General features: G+C 30.8%; 1 protein-coding gene and 1 long non-coding RNA gene across 2 annotated transcripts in view; one reads left to right on the top strand and one right to left on the bottom strand.

Moving 5' to 3' along the window:
• LOC129988973 (uncharacterized) overlaps positions 1 to 12,548 on the bottom strand; it is a 69,226-nt gene extending 56,678 nt beyond the window's left edge. The window contains exon 1 of the mRNA XM_056097271.1: positions 12,383 to 12,548. Coding sequence (XP_055953246.1) covers positions 12,383 to 12,405 — 23 coding nt within the window. The 5' untranslated portion in view covers positions 12,406 to 12,548. The remainder of the gene's footprint in view (positions 1 to 12,382) is intronic.
• Positions 12,549 to 13,759: 1,211 nt separating this feature from the next.
• Positions 13,760 to 15,161, top strand: LOC129988974 (uncharacterized). Its single transcript, XR_008785717.1, has 2 exons — positions 13,760 to 13,889; positions 14,881 to 15,161. It is a non-coding gene; the product is annotated as an uncharacterized LOC129988974 (long non-coding RNA).
• Positions 15,162 to 21,247: the final 6,086 nt, after the last annotated feature.

Below are 21,247 nucleotides of genomic sequence, written 5' to 3' on the forward strand. Positions count from 1 at the left end.
TTTCCAGGAACGATTTTTTAGTTCAAGCCTTGATAACCAGAGTTCAATTTATTCAATTATCTGATAAAGTTTAATTTCACCAATTGTGTGAAGTAAAATTTGGCACTGGAAAGCATGGCCGGTTCTTGGAATTTTTATCATTATCTTCGAATCATTGTTTTGCTGAAGATAGAATAACTACAATTTGAATTCTAGTCGTAAATCTGCTCCCAGAAAAAAAAATGGTCAACAATTTTTTTATTTATAAAAAAAAACAAAAAAACACGGAAATGGACTTTATATTCGATCTATGAGTAAGAGATCTGGTATTCCAAATTCATTTTAGCGAGAAAAGTAAAACATCGATGAAGCTAAACGGACGACTGGGAAAGTTTGGTTCGGTCAGTAACCCAACAAATGGAGTTCTCTATTTTCAGAACACGCAAAGGCGTGAAGGCTGATGTCCAGTAAACGCATTTGTTCCCGAAGAATACAACAGGTCACTAACTAAAATCCACCGAACCGTTATATTTTACTACCATGTAATGCGTGACTGGTTTTTTTTTCTTTTTTCCCTTTACCGTAATAAGAATATGTATTACAAGTTTGAGGCTTGTTAAATAATCTGCTTAACTGAGGTCCTTTCCACTTTAAATTCTGTATTGAAATGAAAGACAATAAAAAGAAATTAGCTTTTAAAGATAATTTTCAGAGCACGCAAAAGGAGAGCCGTAACAATGAAATCGCAATTTAACTTAGGTTTCTCAACATTGCGCTATTATTGCTTTAGCCTCCTTTAAATCAGCTTGTATTTGGATTATTGTTGTGCAGATTGCTAGAAACTCTTGGTGTACTATTTCATTTAAAAAGTACTATTAGGAGAACTTTTTAAATACTTACCAAAAATCTTCAAATTAATTCTTCTAATATAGAGAAAAAAATCTAATAAATAATATTCTAATAATATTTTTACATTCTAATTCCGAACATACGAGTAAGAGATATGAAATATCGATTCATTCCGTTGTTTGTACTGAGATCATTGCAAGAAGGTCTGTCAGCGGATGCGGTGGGCGGTTTTCTTTGAGTAGAAGGATTCAGATAAATTTGTTTTTTTATTTTACTTTTAAATAATATTGGTGTGGGAAAATCTCATTTTTCTTCGAAATTCTAATAAAAATGGGAAATATCATTCTATTCATCAAACTTATGCTCACTTTAAGTGACGATATAGTTGATAAAGTCATCTATTTTTAGTTAGGTGCTAAATGAATGCACTTCTGACAGAAGTACTGAATCTCTGCTTTCATATAATTGTTTAGTAAAATATTTAACACCAAGCCTGAAAACTGTTTTAACCGAAATGTATCTTTTACGTACTATGCGTTTTGTGCCATATGTATTAAATCACAAGTGAGGCGAAAATTTAATTTTTAGGAAAGAATGAAAAAAAAAAAAATTTATTCTTAAAGTTGTTTATTTGAAATAAAGTTTATATATACATATATTAATTAAAATTCAAAGTATATACAAGTTAATCAAATTTAAGAAATAAAATTTAAAGTACATATATTAATTAAAATAGAAGTTAACAGATCATATATTAGCAGGGCCGGATTATCAAATAGGCAAAGTAAGTAACTGCCTAGGAGCCCCCTATTTTTGGATACCCGATTGCCTCGAAGTCTCCTGGGGGGGGCGTGTATTTTCATTGTAATCTAATTTTATGCTTTCGTTTAATTCACAAGGGTCACGTATCCGAAGTCATTACAATTAAATAAAAATACGGTTTAAATTCCCAATTTTTTTATGCTTTCAAATTCACTTTCAGATTAATATGACCTAATCTTTTCCGCAATCAGCTCTGACTCATTCGCATTGATTCAACAGCATCGGCCAATTCTGCCTTTGAATATTTAGATTGTGTTAAGAAATATTACAATTTCAAAAAAAAAAAAAAAAATCTGGTTTGAAATCGATATGATGGAGCTCAGAGTGCGTAAGTACCTAACAAGGCTTAATTCGGCCATATATATCCATTCATTTAACAGAAATAATGTTTTTTCACAAATTTTAAAATCTCTCGTTGCAACAACGCAAAAATCACTGACAAAAATAAAAGCGAAAAAGAAGTCGAAATTGCCATTATGTACAGGCAGCATTGAAACACAGACAACATAAAAAAGCTTGATTCTCAAATGATGCAATGTTAAATTTTAAAAAATTAGAACTGATATCTAAATTTTAAATCAACAGAAATGATATATCGAAGCGTTGTATAACAATAAAGGAAATCAAATGCAAACATTACTTTCACAATTAAAGAAATATATTACAATTATTAAAAAATATATATTACAATGTTCTTTAAAATACATTTTATTGTTTATAACTTTCAAGACAAGGTGAACCGTCTGTTTGTACAGTTTTAAATTTCGTTCGTCTGACGCAACGCGTGCAGGTGTAACATCAGGCAGTCGATTGTTCTATTTGAAGACAACCTTCCACAAAAACTTGATGTGGAAAACGATTTCAAAGAACTCTTCATTTCATTTCAAGGAGGAAACCACCGAACGAATTAAATAAGGAATGGTTACTTCAGAACGACTTTTTCGATGCAGGCCGACATTTCCATAGTCATTTCAGTTCTCCTCTTTAAAAGTCGATGGTCGACGATTTGCGCTCTTTGCCTTCTCATCATAAAAATAAATCTTTCTCTACGATTTTCTTGCTTCTTACAGTTGAGTCACAAATTAACAGGAATACTACAAACATAAGAGAGCTTATTGAGTTCTAGATGTGTAGCCAGAACTGATTATTCGGAAATACTCGATGAATGAATTTTATTTGGCAAAAATATTGCGAACGAAATACAAAATGAACTTGAAGTATGCAATGCCATGTGAAGAGGTTGAGTTAAAAATAATGCTAGAAAATCTAAAAATAATGCTAGAAGAAAAGGCCTGGAGTTCTTTAATAACGTTTATTTTTCATGACTTAATGAAATAGTCTGATTTTGTTATTTTTTCAAGCCATGACGATCACGGTGCAACATAACTGAATATGAAGGTAAAAAGCAGGAAAGAGATTGTGAGACAGTATGTTATATTATATATATATATATACAATCAAAACAAAAATATCCACTTAAATATGCAATAAAGAACAAATTAAAAAAATGTCCAAAAGTGAATTATATATATACAATTATTTTAGATTCAGTTCTAATTTATTTTAGTGCAATTTTTAAAAAAAAAATTTTAACGCATGTTAGAATCTCATTTTTTTGTGTGTGTGTGTGTGTGTGTGTGTGTGTCATCTCGTTAGTTTCGAATTTGTTGCGCTCACTCTAAAACAGTATCAGTTAATGAACACATTCGTATATCAGTAATGACAACAGTCATTGAATGTTTAATAATTAAATGAATCAGTCTTTTTCTGCAGTTCATTCAAACCCCAATGGAGCCCGGTTTTGCACAGATGTCTAATGATGGAATTTTGTAATCGAATCTTCATTCATTATTTGAATCGGAGCTGCGAAATTTTATAGATATGGTTTCCCAACGAAAGCAGGATATTTTAATAATTTTAAAATTTCTATTTATTGATTACAATGCTAATTTAGTTAAAATAATATTTAAATTATTTAAGTAAAATGTGAGTGGATGAAGGAAAGGATACATCATGAAGAAATTAATTTTAGAAATATTAATTTTTGGATTCCATAATATTTGAAATGATGAATTATAAAATAGATTATAGACTAAAAGGTAAATAATTATAATAATAACAATATAAAAATAATACTGGTTTTATAAGAAAAGTAAAGAAGGAAAAAGTAATAGATAAAGATTTGTACTGAAAATCTAGCAATATTATAAAGAAAACAAGGCGCAATGAAAATATGAGAGAGCAATTTCATATATTCATTACACAAGTAATATGCAAGTTTAAAAAATGTATATGTAAGTTTAAAAAAGTTAGTAAATGAGATTGAATCTCCAATTTCTATCAAAATCTGTTTTAGCATCCTTTTTTTGTTTAAAAAAAAATTAAAAATAAGAAATTACGAATAAGAGGATAAGAATTAAAAGATTTATTTTCATTGTGTCATTCATTATGATAGGATGCGAAATCTGAGCATCTGCTTTGGATCTAGCAAAGGAGTCAGTTTTACTTTTTATTGTTATATATATACTGATTGATTTATTGGTATGCGAACATAGCAAACCATCAATAAAATGTGTCATAGGATCTTAAATGACTCATTTTATGGACACTTTTTTAAAGCTGGATTCTATCTGTCCGCACGGCTTACTAACAGGCTGATTTGCCTTTCTGCTGATACTAAATTGTAGCAAATATTAATGAACTGAGGTCTGCCATTTTTATTATTTTATATTCATTCTGATTAATAATATTCTCACGTCACTTTAAGGCTACTGCTAATATTTTCTTTCGGCAATATTTTTATTGTGTATTTGGCATTGCATTTTTTCTGTTAAAGGATCAATGTTTCTTTCAAAGTGATTTTAGTCAGTAGTTTTGATTTGAGTGTTTATATCAGTACAAAGAAACCAAGTTTTCAATGCTACTGTATATATCTAAGTGTACAACTAATAATAATTTGTTATGCCAACGTGCATGAAATTTTCTGCATCAACTTTCATTGGCTAATCTTTGACAATCATATCCGAGATGTTGTTCGCAGAATAATGGTCCGCATCTTCAGCAATAAGAAAATAGCTAATACGGAAAAGAATATTTAATAATTTTGTAGAATATTGGATACATAAGTTCTGGACGAATTAAAATATTTATTCTTAAAAATCTAGAGCATTAAAAGCTCATTTTCTACAAGGTAAATTTTATATAATAGTTTAAAATATGGAAGCAAAATTCAAAAAAGTGGCTCGATTTGATAATAGGACGGCACTGCAATATCATATTGAGGTTGATTCAATCGTTTCTTAGTTCTTGAGTATTTGAGAGTTTACATCTAATTTAGGTAATCTCAATAATTCCAAGTAGCTTGTGAAAAGAAAGACGGTACAGACTTTAACGACTAGCACGTGGTAAATATTTTTAAAACCCAGAACCAAAAATGGTATATAATAAATCTATAAAAAAAAAACTTATCAAAATATTAAAATTAAAAGATTATTTTTTGTACAGAAAAATCTAAATTTTAAAAGAAAAATCGTAAAATCATAAGGGGCAGAAAACGAGAGTAGATTATTAAATCCACAATAAATGCAAAAAAAAAAAAACCCAAACATTTATTGTGTAAAAAATGAAATACATAATAAATGATTGCCATTTCAATTTATTTAAAGCTTTTCAATCTGTGCCCCACAATGTTGCGATTTTTGCTCTGACCACACGCTTTTCCGTCCCCTCGCATTACCATGAGATAGTTTTCGAGCGTAGGTTTGTATTTTTTGTCTTTGTTTCCTAGTCTTTATTGGATATCCGAAGAGTCATTCACAAACTTAAGATGCAGTTTGGCTATTCAAAAATAAGTCGTTTTCATAAAGGAACATGAGCTCGCCAAAAGAACCTGCTCACAGGGCTCTTTGCTGGTGAAAGAAAAGGGCACACAGCACAGGTGTACGATGAAAAGCAACCCAGTTGCATGCATGACAACTTGCGAAGCGTTTCTGAACGCTTGCATTAACAACTGCAAAGGTGCTTCTCATTTTATTTTGAATCGAACTTTTCAAATCGTTTGCGACTTGCAAATTTATTACTTGTATAAACGGTGTATTTGCATTCCACTAAATCTGTGTTGCCCGCTTCGTCTACTATATCCCTTTCTTTTATTTAACGTACTAATGAATATTCATCTTTTTCGTTTCTGGTCCCATGTTCTATAGTAAGGCGGGGCGGGGGAGGGGATTGTAGCTATGAAGTATGCGAAGTTTAAAGACATCAGAATTAATGCGCTACTGTCTTACTCAGTTCAAGTGTTGTTAAAGGCTGCATTGGCGCAACCCCCGTCTCCGATGCATCCGAGATTATCTGAATGACGTGTCGCGACAACAGGAGTTTGGAACTGAGGTTGGAATGGATTGAGGTTAAGAATCATCAACTGGCCAAGATCAATGCTCCCTGCCCCTCTTCACAAGAAAGTTGTTCCATCATTAGAGCGGAAGTAACACGATCTCACCCCATTGCTATACCCAGCAGGAAGCAAGAATTTGCTTACTCACGCGGCTGATTCGCATGAACACATTTTCCGCGATGGCATGGATGTAAAGGGAAGGGGAATGAAAAAAATGTCGGGCTTCTGAATCCACAATTACATTTTTTCCATTTTCATTTAACATTAATTCAAAATTACAAACAAAAGGGGAGAGGAAGAATGAGAAATAAAAAAAAAAAAACGCACAGCTTAGGTTCGATAAGAGCGTAAGTAAATCACTCTTTAAATACCTTTGTATCTTCCTTGAGCAGCATTTTAATAAATCTTGTCTAGGATGTCAAAAAGCGAGGATGACACGAATAACCGTTTATCGCTCGACACGACTTAATCCTTTTGCGGTGATCTTATCTGATGAAAGGCACGTGAGGGCTCTTTGGGCGGCTCGCCTCATTAAGTTGTAGAAATGAGAAAAGAATCATGTCACAAAAAAGAGAGGTTTCCATTTCAATTCATTCGCATTTTTTTTAACGATGAATTTAAAAAAACGTGAAAGCAGGTTTGTAGGCAATGAATGACTCCATTCATTTCATGATATTTTTTTCATGTTATTTTTAGACTTTGCTTCAGTTAAGCAATTCACCATACTGTTTTCACTGCATATCGATAACTACAAAATTGCTCATAATTATAAGCGCTGTCATTTTTATTTGTGCATTTGAATAATTTTTCAAACATTCTTCTTTATTTTGAGCAGTTTTCAGGGAAAAATAGATGGACCATTAGAATGATACAATACCTACGTCAGTGTTTCATTCTCAAGAGAAGAAGATAAAAAAATTATTTTAAAGCTAAATTCTTAATAAAAATTTTCGACTTTTTGATACATTTCACAGAAATAAGAAAAATCTAATTATTATTTTAAATTGTCTAATCATTAAATGGTTCAAATGGAATCAGAAAAGTCTAACTGAATTTTATAAATGAAATATTTTCGATTTGTTTTTAAATATAATTTATGGTTAAAGGATTACTGCACAGTGTGGGTTGCAAAAGATGTGAAAAATGTCTTTTAAGTTTTAGGCTATAATAAAGTCTCAGGTTACGAGACCGAAGAAATGCGCGGAAACAGGGCCTGGTTTTACATTCAAGTATATATGAAATTCGAAAAATGAGAGAAATGGATTCGGAAAAAACGCAGAAGAAACAAAAGGAACGCAGTTTCCATACATATCCATTTCAAATCGATGTAAAAGTTGAAAAAAAGTGCGTCGCGCGAATGTCAATGGCTTCATAAAATCTAACAAACTCAATGAGTCCATTTTTGTCCATCGTGAAATTTCTTTAAAGTAAGTCAATAATATTTTTATTCCTTGAATAAGTTTCTCGTTTGATTCCCCAAAACTAGCATTCCTTTTGTAAGTGAGCTGAAACCTGTGAAACTTGCAGCTGTCGCTTGCTTTTCCAGGAGATCTTGGACTGCGTTTATTGCAAAAATTTGGCCACTCATCTCCATAAGCACACAGGTTTTCAGATTCTAGCTATGTTCATTTCTCTCGTTATTATCATCTTCCTGACAAAAACCACATGGAAAGATTGAAAACTTTTATTAAATGAGAGATTTGATCCGTTTTCTACTGAAATTTCTGCTTTTGAAAAGGAATGGATGGATTCTGGCTCTCGATCACGTTCGAGAAAGAGGAATGTTTGGAAAGGGAAGGGAAAAAGTAAAGAACTTCTATATTTCAAAGCAGTATGACTCATCATTACATCATTACAATATACCATGATCCTCCGTTCTAAAAGGTTCTGTCAAATCATGAGATGAATTATTTTTAATTTCAGGGTTTTTGCACACGCGCTATTTCATCTGGGAAGAACACGAAGTCATTGTCTGCTCAGGGTCTGCTGAGAAGAAACAGACATTATTAAGGAGTTGATGCCGTAAAGATACTCACACGCCGTAAAGACGAAAACAGATAAATAATAGAAATGGAATAAGATAAAATAACTCAGCTATCAAGTATTGGGGGACGGAAAGGAATCGAATGATGAGTGTGTTCCAATGGCCGAATTCAAGAATCGGCCAATTAGCTTAGAAGCTGTATAATAAGATGAGAGCTGCAAATGCTTCGTCTTTAGTGAAAAGGTTCCGAACTCTACATGATTTGCTAGGCTGCGCAGTTTGATTTAAATAAGAAACTAAATCATTTCTATTTCATAATAATGAACAGTACTTCACTCATTTCTGCTTTCTCCTTCTTGAGAAATTTAATCATGAGTATTTTAATTTTCAAAGAGTCCGATATCCAGATTTATACTTTTCAGTTTTTTTTTAGCCCGAAAATACGTATTTTTAGAATTATATCGGTGGATTTGTCAGTGCTTGTTTTAAGTTCAAAATCCTTCTTTAATCAACTGCTAGTAAAGCCCTGAATACTTTCATACAAAGCCCCAAGACGGCCATGTATTTGTTTTGCATTGTCTTCTATAATTTTATTTTTTTTAACGTTTTTTGACTCAATTTTTTCTACCGGCGTGTGCCTCCACTGTTTAGAAATCTTCGCAATTCTAGATGCGTGTGGCATGCAGTGGTGCTGCAGTTAAAAAGTTGGTCAGTTAATACGTTAATTCAAAAATTTAATGAGATATATGGTGGACATTTGGTATGCAGCCACATTCACAAAGAGGATTTTTATCACATTTTGAACGAAATCTATTTATGGGATGTCTGTCTATTCCGTGTGCAGGTTAAAACAGTAGCTGAAAAACGCAAAGTGTTACAAGGATTAAATGCAGCATGCGGTTTTATCATCAGAACTGTAGAAATGTTTACAATATTGGAGACTGTTCACGGATTGATCATTGATCATCTATTATTATTTATATTCACACATAGTCTAATACGTTAACTCAAAAATCCAAAGTCGTAGCTAAATAAAATTTGGTGTCCGGTCGCGTGGCCAAAAGCATAGATATTCCCGGCATGTGCCCCATTCGTGAACTGTCTCTAGAGGAGAGGGCATTCCTAGAAAACATCAGGGACTTACTTGAAATACAGAAAATTTTTCGACGATATCATTTTTTGCTTGTATATCTTGCTTGCAATGCTTGTGTAAAATCTTTTTCAGTACTATTTATTTTAATTCATAATAATTCCTTTAGTAACTTTTTTTTAAAAATAATTACCATTACCATTCATTATTATCTTCACTTCATCGCGAGGGTCGCTTCAGCTGAAGATTAAAAATAAAGGAAACGCTTTAATTAGATATCTTTCAGCGTGACATTGGCTCTCAATCAAAATATCGGTTGATGGATGGACAGCAAGAGGGGAAAAAAAAAAAAGAGTTGCGAGCCCCAAAGACAGTATGCCTCGATCAGCGCGATGATTGCACGACATGTGGGTTGATTCAAAGCAGATAAATGCCAATGTAAACATTTCCTCAAACAGGGAAGAACAAAGAGTGTTTTGTTTGCAATGGATGATTCAATGAAAGATTCTATTTAAAGCTCAAAAAAGTATCTCCTGGCTCTCAGCTTCGCAACAAGAGGATAAAATACAGAATGGTGTATCCCATTCAGATATATACGCACTTTAAAGAATTATTAAGCTGAAAGCAGCATACATCAAAAGTCGAAAATTCAAATGAATTTATACAAATATAAAATGGTGCCCGCTTTCGGTAGTATTCGAATGCTCGAACATCACTGTCTGTAGGGTGATGATTAAGCTGACGACTAGAATTGCAAGGGATGTTAAGCATGTTAATTGATGTTTGATCGCAGTATTTTACAGTGGATCGAAGTCGATCCGCGGTTCGTGCAAGCTGTGCGAATTTAATTGAGTCCCTGGGACAAATGATTTTAGAGCATAGAAGATCGATCATCGTTTGATGTTAATAACGCAATGATAGAATTGATTAACAAATGTAATATTTTTTTTTTCATTTATATCATCCCTTTCGAAGAATATTCTCATAAGGAATATTTGGACAAAGGATAATGTAGTATACACATAACGATTTATGCATCTCCATACAAGAATCCATAGGTACAAGAATCGGTGAACGCAGGATGACCATGAGTAGTGTGATATTACTTTTATTTTTTCACCGCTATTCCGTCACATCGCGATAAAATGCAATCAATGTATGCCGATGCTTTTCGTCCTCATTTTGTCTAGAAATTCCGAAAGAGAAGAAGTCCTTGTTTCGTCTCTCCCTCCGATATCGAGATAATCCTGGGGTGGAATTTAGAAAATTTGATTATTTTAATCTCTATAAATAAACATAATTTGCATGTCATAAAAATCCAAACTACTCAAAGGAATTTCCCTCATTTCTTGCACACCGATACTATGAAATATAAAGTTTTAGAGAAGTTTCCGTGAAAATGAATTAAGCTGTTTATTTTTTCATTCAAAATTATGTTTCCGAATACAGAAAAGATTATTTTGCTTTCATCATCATTATTCACTTATTGAATGAATTATAACAGATATTTTTTTTTTAATTATTTAACTCACTGGCCACTCACAGAGGCTATTCACAATATTTTTATACCACTTTTTAAAAATTACTAACGATTTAGGAAAAAATGATTATTTAGCTATTAAAAAAAGGATTTAGTTGAATATTCATTTTTGTTTGTTTGCAAAAATTGTTTCATGCAACTGATATTCTCATTTTAAAGAAATATAAAGTTGCAATCAATAAAAGGATTTTGTACGCCATTTTAAAGTACTTTTTGCGCGCACACACACAAAGGTAGGCCTAACTTGTCGTGAAAATATTTTCGTCAGTTTTATTTCAATAATAAAAAGCTGCATCATAGCATCCGTTGACAGAAAAAGCCAGAGACGATGTAAAACTGAGCGCCGATGAAATGTGGCCTCGGATTGTGTTGCCTTCGTGATGTTCCTCCCCCCCCCCCACACACACACTCTGCTTCATTTCTCGCATTTGCACAAGACTCGATTTCTCTTAACGGGAAATACTAGAAAGTCTTAAAATAAAAGCTGAAAAATAAATGAAAGATACGAGGAATAGAAAAAAAATGATTTGAACTTGAGATTAAATGGCTTAAGATGAATTTTTTCAATTTTTTTCCGCAACCCTTCATTAAAAGAGAGAAATTCTTAGCAATCGCAAATCTGAAAGTTACTCGAGAAACGCACTATCCGTTATGAAGAGAAAAGTGAAATAATGTTTGAAATGATAAGGTAAGCGAACATAAGTGAAACGTTTTAAGCCAAAATCATTTTTCAATTGCGTTTATGTCAATAAACACGAATGAGTGCGGAAGTTTGTTTTTTTATTTATTACTATTGTTACGAGCCGTTGTTGAAGGAGCTTTGATTGAAATAATGGTTCAATTCCAATCACATAATACAAAATATTTTTGTATTTGTTTTTCATTTTAATTCACGTAAATGATAGGCACAAAGTCATTTTGAGTAGAATAATCAGAAGATAAATTAAGATTTTATAAACTTTTCTTAGTTTTTCAGTTATAGTTAGAAGATGAAAATATAATTCAAAACTACGAAATAATTTTTTTTTTTAAACCAAGCTCTATTCATAGGACTCAAATATTGTGTAAGAGATACCGACTGTGACCAGAAAAGAATTTTCCGCCCATTGCTTCATAATATGAAAAAATATCGCCCATTTTCAAACAATATAAGTGAAATATTATATTTATATTTTTGAAAAATAATTTCGCCAATAACTCTATAGGAAAAGAATAACACAAAACACCCTTCATTCAAATCACTAACGTCATGTAAAATAATTTGCAATTTTTTTTAAAATCTAAAAAGCACTTAAACGTGGTTTCCGACTTACTAAAAAGGCACATAAATCGCCTATTATTTCCAAGAATTTAGCGTTATGCAAACCTCGCAAATCATATCTAAACAAAAACTAAATATGAAATGAAAATTTGCTTTTCGACTCATAACAACATTTTGCCGAAGTTTTCCATCGAGTTATTTGTGAAAATTATAAAGTGATTTTTTAAAAAAGTTAAAAATAATATAGTGAGTCGGAGGTTTCAAAAAAAGTTGACATCATTTTCTAAAGGTATTTCTGTATATTGTAAGGACACTTGCACATAAACAAAAGTAAAATTAAAATGTTTAGATTATTCTTCTTAAGTTTTAGTTATATTGCAGCTTATTCGTTTTTAATATTTATGTGAGCAAGAATTCATACTGCCACTCGTAGGATAAAATCGGATTAAAGATGCATTACTTACAGAGCATAAAAAGTAATATCCATATTCTTTAACTGTCACGCAATCCGGTAATTAATCGTAATCTTAATTTTTTCGCCACACGCAGTGACTGTCAACTCCTCTCCGCCAGTTGATGTGAGCGATGCAACTTTCGCGTCGGCAAGCTTCTGACGATATTACTTTCAGGAAGGTGCGGATGCACACACACATAAGCTTCCTGACGCAACAGGTTTCCATCTGACGTCATCTTTGATTTCGTACGCCCAGTCGGTCACGTGATTCGTTTTTTTTCCCTCCCCTCTCTCAATGTCTCTCTGCGTACGTCTGTGATGCTGTCGGCGAGTGTAATGTATGGAATTATTTCTTCTCTTAGGTAAGGAATATTTTGCAGATTGAGTTCTCCTCAGGAAGTTCAGTGTTTGCGTTTTAGGATGCAGTTGGCGTACACACACACATTTATATATAGACTGTTTATATTTTAGCGAATCTCGGTCGAATAATCACGTTTCTTAAAAAAAAGTATTAATGCATTTTATAAGTTGGTCTTTGACGATCTACTGGTTCGCCTATTTATTTTACTTAGTTTCAATTAAGTTCTGCATGGATAACTCGATATTTATTTTTCCCTCAACAAACTATTCTTCATCTCAAGCAGCGTGTTCTGCTTATGGATGTCTTCAAGTTCACACAAAGTCATATTTACACTCAAGCATAACTTTCTCTGTTATTTAACACCGAATTTCGTGTTGTAACAACCTTTTTTTTTTTTTTTTTTTCCTCAAATAAGATTGACGGTATATTTTAACATTAGAATGAAGCGTCGCAGCTTACTTGCAATATATACCATTTAACGATATATACCATTGCATTATATGAAAGAACAACGAATTGCAATGGATTTAAATAAGTTAATAATAAAATTTTTAAAAAGTAGCAAAATGCTTATTTAGTAAATGAATAGCTGCATCAGTATGTTACTACAGGTAAAGAGAGAGGACAATTTACAAGGTGTCCCTGAATTCATGGGCCAAACTTTAAGGATAAGTAAAATACATATAAATAAGCATTTTTTTGTATATCACCATAGGATCGTAAATAAAAAATGCAGGTGAAAAAAAAAAAAAAACAAGAAATGCTAAGGAAATGAAAAAAAAAAAAAAAAAAAAAAAAAGCTCTTTACTTTCAAACGTTTAGTGAAGTAACTTAAAAAAAAAAAAAAAAAAAAAACATGAATTTTTGGAAAGAAAAATATTGAATAGTAAAAGTTTATTTAGTTTACGCTATCAAATCGTCTGCTAAACAGTTTTATTGAGTTTCAATGGCATTAAGCGAGTTGCAAACGATTCTTTATTGTTAGAGAATTAGATTTCATTTACAATCTTTGCTGTCAGCTTTCAACTTCAGTCGCTGCTGCAACACCTGTGAAACACCTGGTGTTTTGGAAAAAGTACGCCAATCACTTACTAGGCGTTACCAAGCCTGTATCGATGTTAGTGGTAAAACATTTGAAAAATTAATGCAATATTATGTAAGTAAAGAGCTTTTTTATTATTTCCTTAGCATTTCTTGTTTTTTCATCTATATTTTTCATTTCCTACCCCATGTTGCTTAACAGAAAAGGCTTCTTTATATGTATTTTAATTACCCTTAAATCTTGGCCCATGAATTCAGGGACACCTCGTATATTAAACTGATGGTGTTCAGGTAACTCATATGTAAAAATTATAAGATGGACCATAAGCACATTTTAAACATAAATTCTTCAGAATATGTGGTTTCGATTTCAGGGGAAAAAACTTCATGGTTTGACCAAAAAGCTGAAAAATGTGGCTAATGTCTGAATACATAATTGGTTTATTTTTGTAAAAGTGCATGCAGAAACTTTTCTTTTAAGAAAAAATATAAAGTTATTAACCTGCGCGAGAACTGTTGCTTTTACTTGCATTCATTTTAGGGCTTGATTCATGGGATTGGTTTGCAAAAGAATTTCGAGCACTTTATTTTATGAAAATCACGCATTGCTGTGCCATTTTCTCCTTTTTGGCCAAATATCAATTACTTTTTTTTTCTTTTTCTTTTCTGAATCGAAACCGCATCCCGAGGAGAATGTGTGCACTAAATTTAATTGTGAAACATTTATTAGATTTTGCTTAGGAGTTATCAAAAAATTTTCGGATAAGCTTGTACATTTATATATCTATTATTTAACATAATGGATATATTATTTGGTACCTTTGAGATATCAAGTAAAATATTGATAAAGTATTATTGAGTCAATAAACTTCACAAAAATTTTCATTAAAAGCAAGAAACTAAAAATTCATAAACATATGAAAGGCTAAGTATATGAAAAAATAAACTAAATATAAATTTATCGCTGCCAGCAATTAAAAAAAACCGGTAAAATGTAGGCAGAAAAAATTAAAACAGTTTAAATCTCATTGCAAAATGGGAAGTATTACAGCAAATACAAATTATTTATTATTATTTATTTATTTATATTATTTTTTTTTTTTTAGATTCTCAAAATTCAGAAAAATATCTTTACATAACGATGGAACTCGTGTCATTAAGGAAGTAAATTTAAAGATACGTCTATTGAAACAAGCCAAGGAAAAAATCATGAACCACATTCTTGTGAAATTTCGTGAAGGATTTTCTCGAAAAAAAAATGTCAACATACAGGGAGGTTATAATTAAAGTTCAAGTGTTTGAAGGACTGTGAAAGTAAAACTACTTGTAGTATGTTATATTTACAACATGGGGAAATGAATTACACAATAAAAAAATATTAGTTCAACTTTTTGTCTTAGGTGGCTTTAATTTTAATGACAATATTTTATACATTGTAATTATTACATTTTTCTTTGTTAAAACATGAAATTCGTAATGTATTACAATAGTTGTTCAACATGGGATCCTTCAAGTCCTACCAAATGCTGCAGACGCAAGACAGCGTGATTCACAGTAGCACTTAATGTTTCCTGCTGGATTTCTAGGACATGTTTAGTAATGCTGCTTTTTAAAGCAACAACAGAGTTAGGTTTGTCCTTGCAGACGCGATTTTTTAAATATCCCCACAGCCAGAAATCGCAAGGATTCAAATCAAGTGACCGAGGTAGCCACGCATTTTGGAAACATCTGCTAACGATACGATCCGCACTAAAAGTTCGGTGAAGCAGTTGTGTAACACAATGAACAATGTGAGTGGTGCTCCATCTTGCACGAATATTATTTAATCGAGGCAGTTTCTGTCTTGCAAAGCAGGTATCATATTACTTTCTAAAATTTCAGTGTAACTAGTGCCTGTTACGGCGCAGCAAACTAGCCCTGTTGGTGTAAGATTTTCGAAAAAAAAAAAAAAAATGGACCAATAATATAATCAGCAGCCATACACCAAACTGTAACAAGCGTTGAATGCAAGGATTTCCCAAAAACATTATGATGGTCGCATGAGTCCCATATCCTACAGTTATAGGTGTTGACTTGTTCGTATAAAGTAAAATGTGCTTCATCAGTCCACAAAATCTTTAGAATCCGTGATTCGTCTTCATCCATTTTGGCAAGACTGAAGTTGGCAAAATCAATTCTTTGTTGTGGATCGCCTGGTTGCAAGTGCTGCAAAATGTTAATTTTATACGGATAGCGTGTTAAAATGTAGCGCAAGACTTTGCGTACGGTCACCCATGGTTATGATAAAGTCCTTGCTACACTTCTAGCGCTTACAGGTCGCTGATCCGTTAACCATGAATCAATATTGCTTCCCTAATCTCTTCCACAATTTCCTGATTCACAGATCCTCTTCCTCTAGTTCCAAGGAGCATTCCGAGTTCTCCTGCAGCTTCAAATTTATTAATCATTTTCTTTAAGCCATTCACAGACATCGGTGCTTTTTCTCAAATCTTTAAGACGGCGATATCCTTTCAAAGCAGCACTATAATTGCTATTCTTTTGTTAATAACATTTTACTAACAGAGCACGTTCTACCTTTGACGAAGTCATGGCTGTAGCTAAAAGATTCATGACTTTTATCATCATAATGATTTTAAAATTAAAGTGGTATTCATTTTCACATAGTATAGAGCAAAAACAACGTTTTAATAATCTACAGCGCCATCTATTGCGAAAAAATGGACTAAAATTTTTTATTGTGTGATTCATTTCCCCATATTGTAAATATAACATATATCAAATTTCTTCAACATACTCCAAGTAGTTATTTTTTTACAGTCCTTCAAACACTTGCACTTTAATTATAACCACCCTGCACTTTTATTGATACTCCAAAGATAAACAACTGCATTTGTGCTGCTTATTAGTGTGAGGAATTCAGAGAAAATTTTAATTATTACTGGAAATAAAGATTAAAATGGTTTTGTTTTTTTTTAAATTCTCAAATTTCAGAAAAATATCTTTGCACAAAATTTAAATTTATATTACTGAGCAAGTAATTTTTCTTTTTTTAATTTTATAACAAAGTAAAAGTCATTTTTATGCGATAATATCTGCTGACATTATTCCTCAAAATCACCAAAATTTTGCTTAACATTCAATTAACTAAATTCTAAATAAAATTCCGAAAAGATTATATCCATTCTCTCTAAACCTATTTGGTTCAAATTTAATTAATGGTTTAAATTAATATATCTCTATATATATATATAAGTAACCAATCTAAAGTAAGAAATATTTTGAAAACGAAACCAAAACGAAATAGTTTTGGAATCGCATCTAAAAATTATTTCTTATTCAAACTAAAACCAAAAAAGGAACAGGAAAATCTTCATAGTATTTAGAGAGCGCAAATGCAGCTACTTCTAAAACACAGATGAATAGATATAAAAGTATTAAAATCAAGTTAATAGGAAAATCAAACAAACCAAATAAAAAAAGAATCCGGCTTGAAGACTTTTTCAAGGGTCACCCTCAGGCAGGGATTCAAAAAAAGGGATATTTTTTGTGTGAGAATGCAGACAAAAAGTCTAATAATGATTCCTCGTGACCCGAAAATCCCCTGAAATTAGGCCTAAGAGATATACCATTTTAACATAAAGGACAATACAAAACAACAAATTAGAAGAAAATAACCAATAATAAGTAAAAATTCAATAACAAAATAACAATAAACACTAAAAACCCTTAAACCATTAAAGAAAAAACAAAAAGGAAAGAACAAACCAACAGCATCAAGGAAATTTTAAGCTATCGATTGTGATTCCCGCTTTTTAAAAACACAAAGCTAACGTATTAAAGGTAAATAATAAGTGTAGTCTCCCAGCGCCATCTATTGAGTGATCTAATATGCAAGTATAGTTCTATTTTAATTTTAGGTAAAGGATTAATCCCAAATCATATTTTGTTTAATCAAAAAGTTGATATTACAGTAGTTTCTTGGAAATTCATTATTAATTAAATTTCTTATGAGGTTATTTGATGCTTCTTTATAGGAATTTTTATTATTGCAAACCCTTTTAATCCTGTTAAATTGTGAAAAAATTAGATTTTTGAAAATTTTAGAGTTTAGATTGGAATGATAATTACAAAGTTTTGTTATTTTAAAGTTGAATTCATCCCTTTTATCGTAGATACCAACTATTGTTTTATCATTAGCAATTTTGATTTTTGAGGAATTTCAAAATTACTGTAATCTGGAACATAATAGTGAAAACATTCACAAAATTAGGAAATACATTTTTGGTCTTATAAATAATAAAATTAAATAATAAATTCGGGGATTTAGAGTTTAAAAATCCGTACACAAAATGTATTATTCTAGATCTAATTAAATATAAGCTTAACATTGAAAAAACGATTTACTTTTTAATAATAAAAATAATGTTTACAAAGAATTCTGTTTGATTAAATTCTTGGATATTTACTTCGAATGTCAAAAATTACCCAAAATTGTACATAATAATAATATATTTTTTTCTCTTTCAGATAAAACAACTGTTTCAATAGCGTTTAGTTATACTTCAACTTTAAAGGAAAAAAAATCTGTAATTATCTATACTTATAATAAAGCTCAATGTGTGTGTGTGTGTGTGTGTGTGTGTGTTGGCGCTCTACAGGCCAGGTCATTTGACATACAGCTACCAAATTTGGTACATGTATACCTTAGAGGTCGGGAATGTGCACCTGGGGTCCCTTTTTTTGAAATTTTAATTAGAATTTTAATTATTAATTAAAAACTAACTTTCCCGCCAAAAAAAATCTTCCATTTTCCCCACCGCCAACTTTTCCGCCAAAATAATCTTCCATTTTCCCCAACGCCAAATGATTTAGGCTTTAGTTCTTTTTTTCTCCCAACAGTAATGAGGCTAGGGTTAAGATTTTTCGGCGGATTATTTCAAACGATTCTGTTTATTTTCTTAATGTTTAATGCATTTAAAATTAAACGTTGTTAATTAATCCATGTTTTAGATTCATTCTGAAGTACTTTTGAATTAAAATAACACAGAATAAAGGAAATTAAAAATGTATAATCTGCATAGCGTCACCCCAACTGGCGTAGAAAAATTCACGCATTTGCGTTATCGTAAAAGGCGAAGAAAATTCACGCATGCGCACTGTGTTCTGACTGTTGGCATGGCAACCATTATCAACGGACGATTTAAATTACTTTTAGGTTAGTTGTATGCTTTTGTAAGTAAATTGTATTTATGTTAGTTATATATTTTTTGTATATGCTTATAGTTTTAAGTACATCGTTTTTTAAGTAGTTTTTTTAAACCTGTTTTCGACCGATTATTTTTAACGATTCATTTTATTTTCTTAGTGTTTGATGCATTTAAAATGAAACATTGTTAATGAATCGATCTGTTCATGATGAATCTGAGAAAATTTTGTTGACAAATTCTTGAGATATTACATAAATTAAGAAAGATATTCTTTAGTGCCCATAAAGTTTAAACGCTCAGTGACTCTATTATCAGTAATCATATTATTAAAAAAAATGCTTTGTTTCAGTAAAAAAATATTATTATATTAATTGCAGATTCATCATTTACACTTTAATTTAAAGCATAAATTCTACGGGAGCTAACAGAAAATTTGAGAGATACATATCACGTTATGATTGAAGGCCTTTATAATATTATGAGTGAATTATATGACTATCAAAATGTGAAGTTTTAAAATATTTTGCTGAAGAATCTATTAAAGTTGGAAATGCATAAAATATTAAATTATTAAAATTTTAGCGAACATTAAGATCGGCGAACCGGCTGGTCGCCAAAGGCGGCTAGTAATTACTATAGCAAAAATTTAGATAAAATAAATAAAACAGATTGTTACTGTAATAAAGAAAACTTTAAAGATTTTATAGATGTTGATAAAGGTCATATTATTACAGGTAATTTAAAAATTATTGAATCCAACTCTTTAAGAGAATTAATGGAAAAAGGAACTAAATTTAGATTAAGAGAAAAAATAAACCATAATGAAATTTCAATTTCTATTGGTAAAGATTTGGATATTTTTATTGCTAAATTATCTAGAAAATACCATCGGCCTGCGGAAGATTTCGGGGAAATGAAAAGTGAGAATTTTAGAGGAAATAAAAATAAAAATGTATACTGATATTGACAGATCTAAAGAACGCCGGATTTATTTTAGTAAAACATTAAAAAACGAAATAAAAAATTTAAAAGAAAAATTTGTTATTACAGTAATAGATAAAGCAGCAAATAATTTCTTTTTAATTTGTAAATATTATTATAAAGAACTTTTAATTAATGAATATAACTCTAACGAAACTTATATTTTAAAGAACACCGGGAAAAAGGAATTAGATAAAAAAAAAAATGCTAGCTTTCGCAAAAAAAAAAAAAAAAAAAAAAATTAAGACTTGCTCTCTAAACTATCCTTATTTATTCCCAACAGTTAAATTTCATAAAAATCCATTAAAATTCAGATTCGTGACTTGTAGCATTGGTAGTTATAATTACTATACGGGAAAACATTTCTTTAAATACTTAAAAATTATCCTGGACAAAAGATGAAGACAATTTTATAATTTCTAGTAACAAAGAAGTACTGGATTTTCTTAAAGATAACAACATTAATAAAATTAATACTTATGATTTCGAAAATTTATACACCAATCTACCTCATGAAAAATTAATAAAGTTCTGTATTTTTTTATATGATGAATATTTAAATGAAGATATTATTCCTAAAAATAACTGGCTAGAGTTACGTAATTTTAATATTACTGAAAATTACGTTTTTAATGGAATCAATTTTTATAAACAAGTAAAGGGCATTTCCAATGGGAACAGCTTTCTCAAGTGCTTTAGCTAATATTTTCATACATTACTTTGAGAAAAAAAAAATTAAATATAATTTAATAAACGGGTGGAGATATATTGATGACTCACTTTTGATTAACTTAGACAATACTAATATTGTTAACAATTGCTATCCAAAAGATTTAATTCTAACAAAAACAAATAAAAATCAACTTGAGGCTACCTTTCTGGATTTAAAAATCGAAATTGCTAATGATAAAACAATAGTTGGTATCTACGATAAAAGGGATGAATTCAACTTTAAAATAACACAACTTTGTAATTATCATTCCAATCTAAACTCTAAATTTTCAAAAATCTAATTTTTTCACAATTTAACAGTATCAAACGGGTTTGCAATAATAAAAATTCCTATAAAGAAGCATCAAATAACCTCATAAGAAATTTAATTAATAATGAATTTCCAAGAAACTACTGTAATATCAACTTTTTGATTAAACAAAATATGATTTGGGATTAATCCTTTACCTAAAATTAAAATAGAACTATACTTGCATATTAGATCACTCAATAGATGGCGCTGGGAGACTACACTTATTATTTACCTTTAATACGTTAGCTTTGTGTTTTTAAA

The sequence above is a fragment of the Argiope bruennichi genome, chromosome 10 (genome assembly GCF_947563725.1).
Source record: "Argiope bruennichi chromosome 10, qqArgBrue1.1, whole genome shotgun sequence".
NCBI lineage: Eukaryota > Metazoa > Arthropoda > Arachnida > Araneae > Araneidae > Argiope > Argiope bruennichi.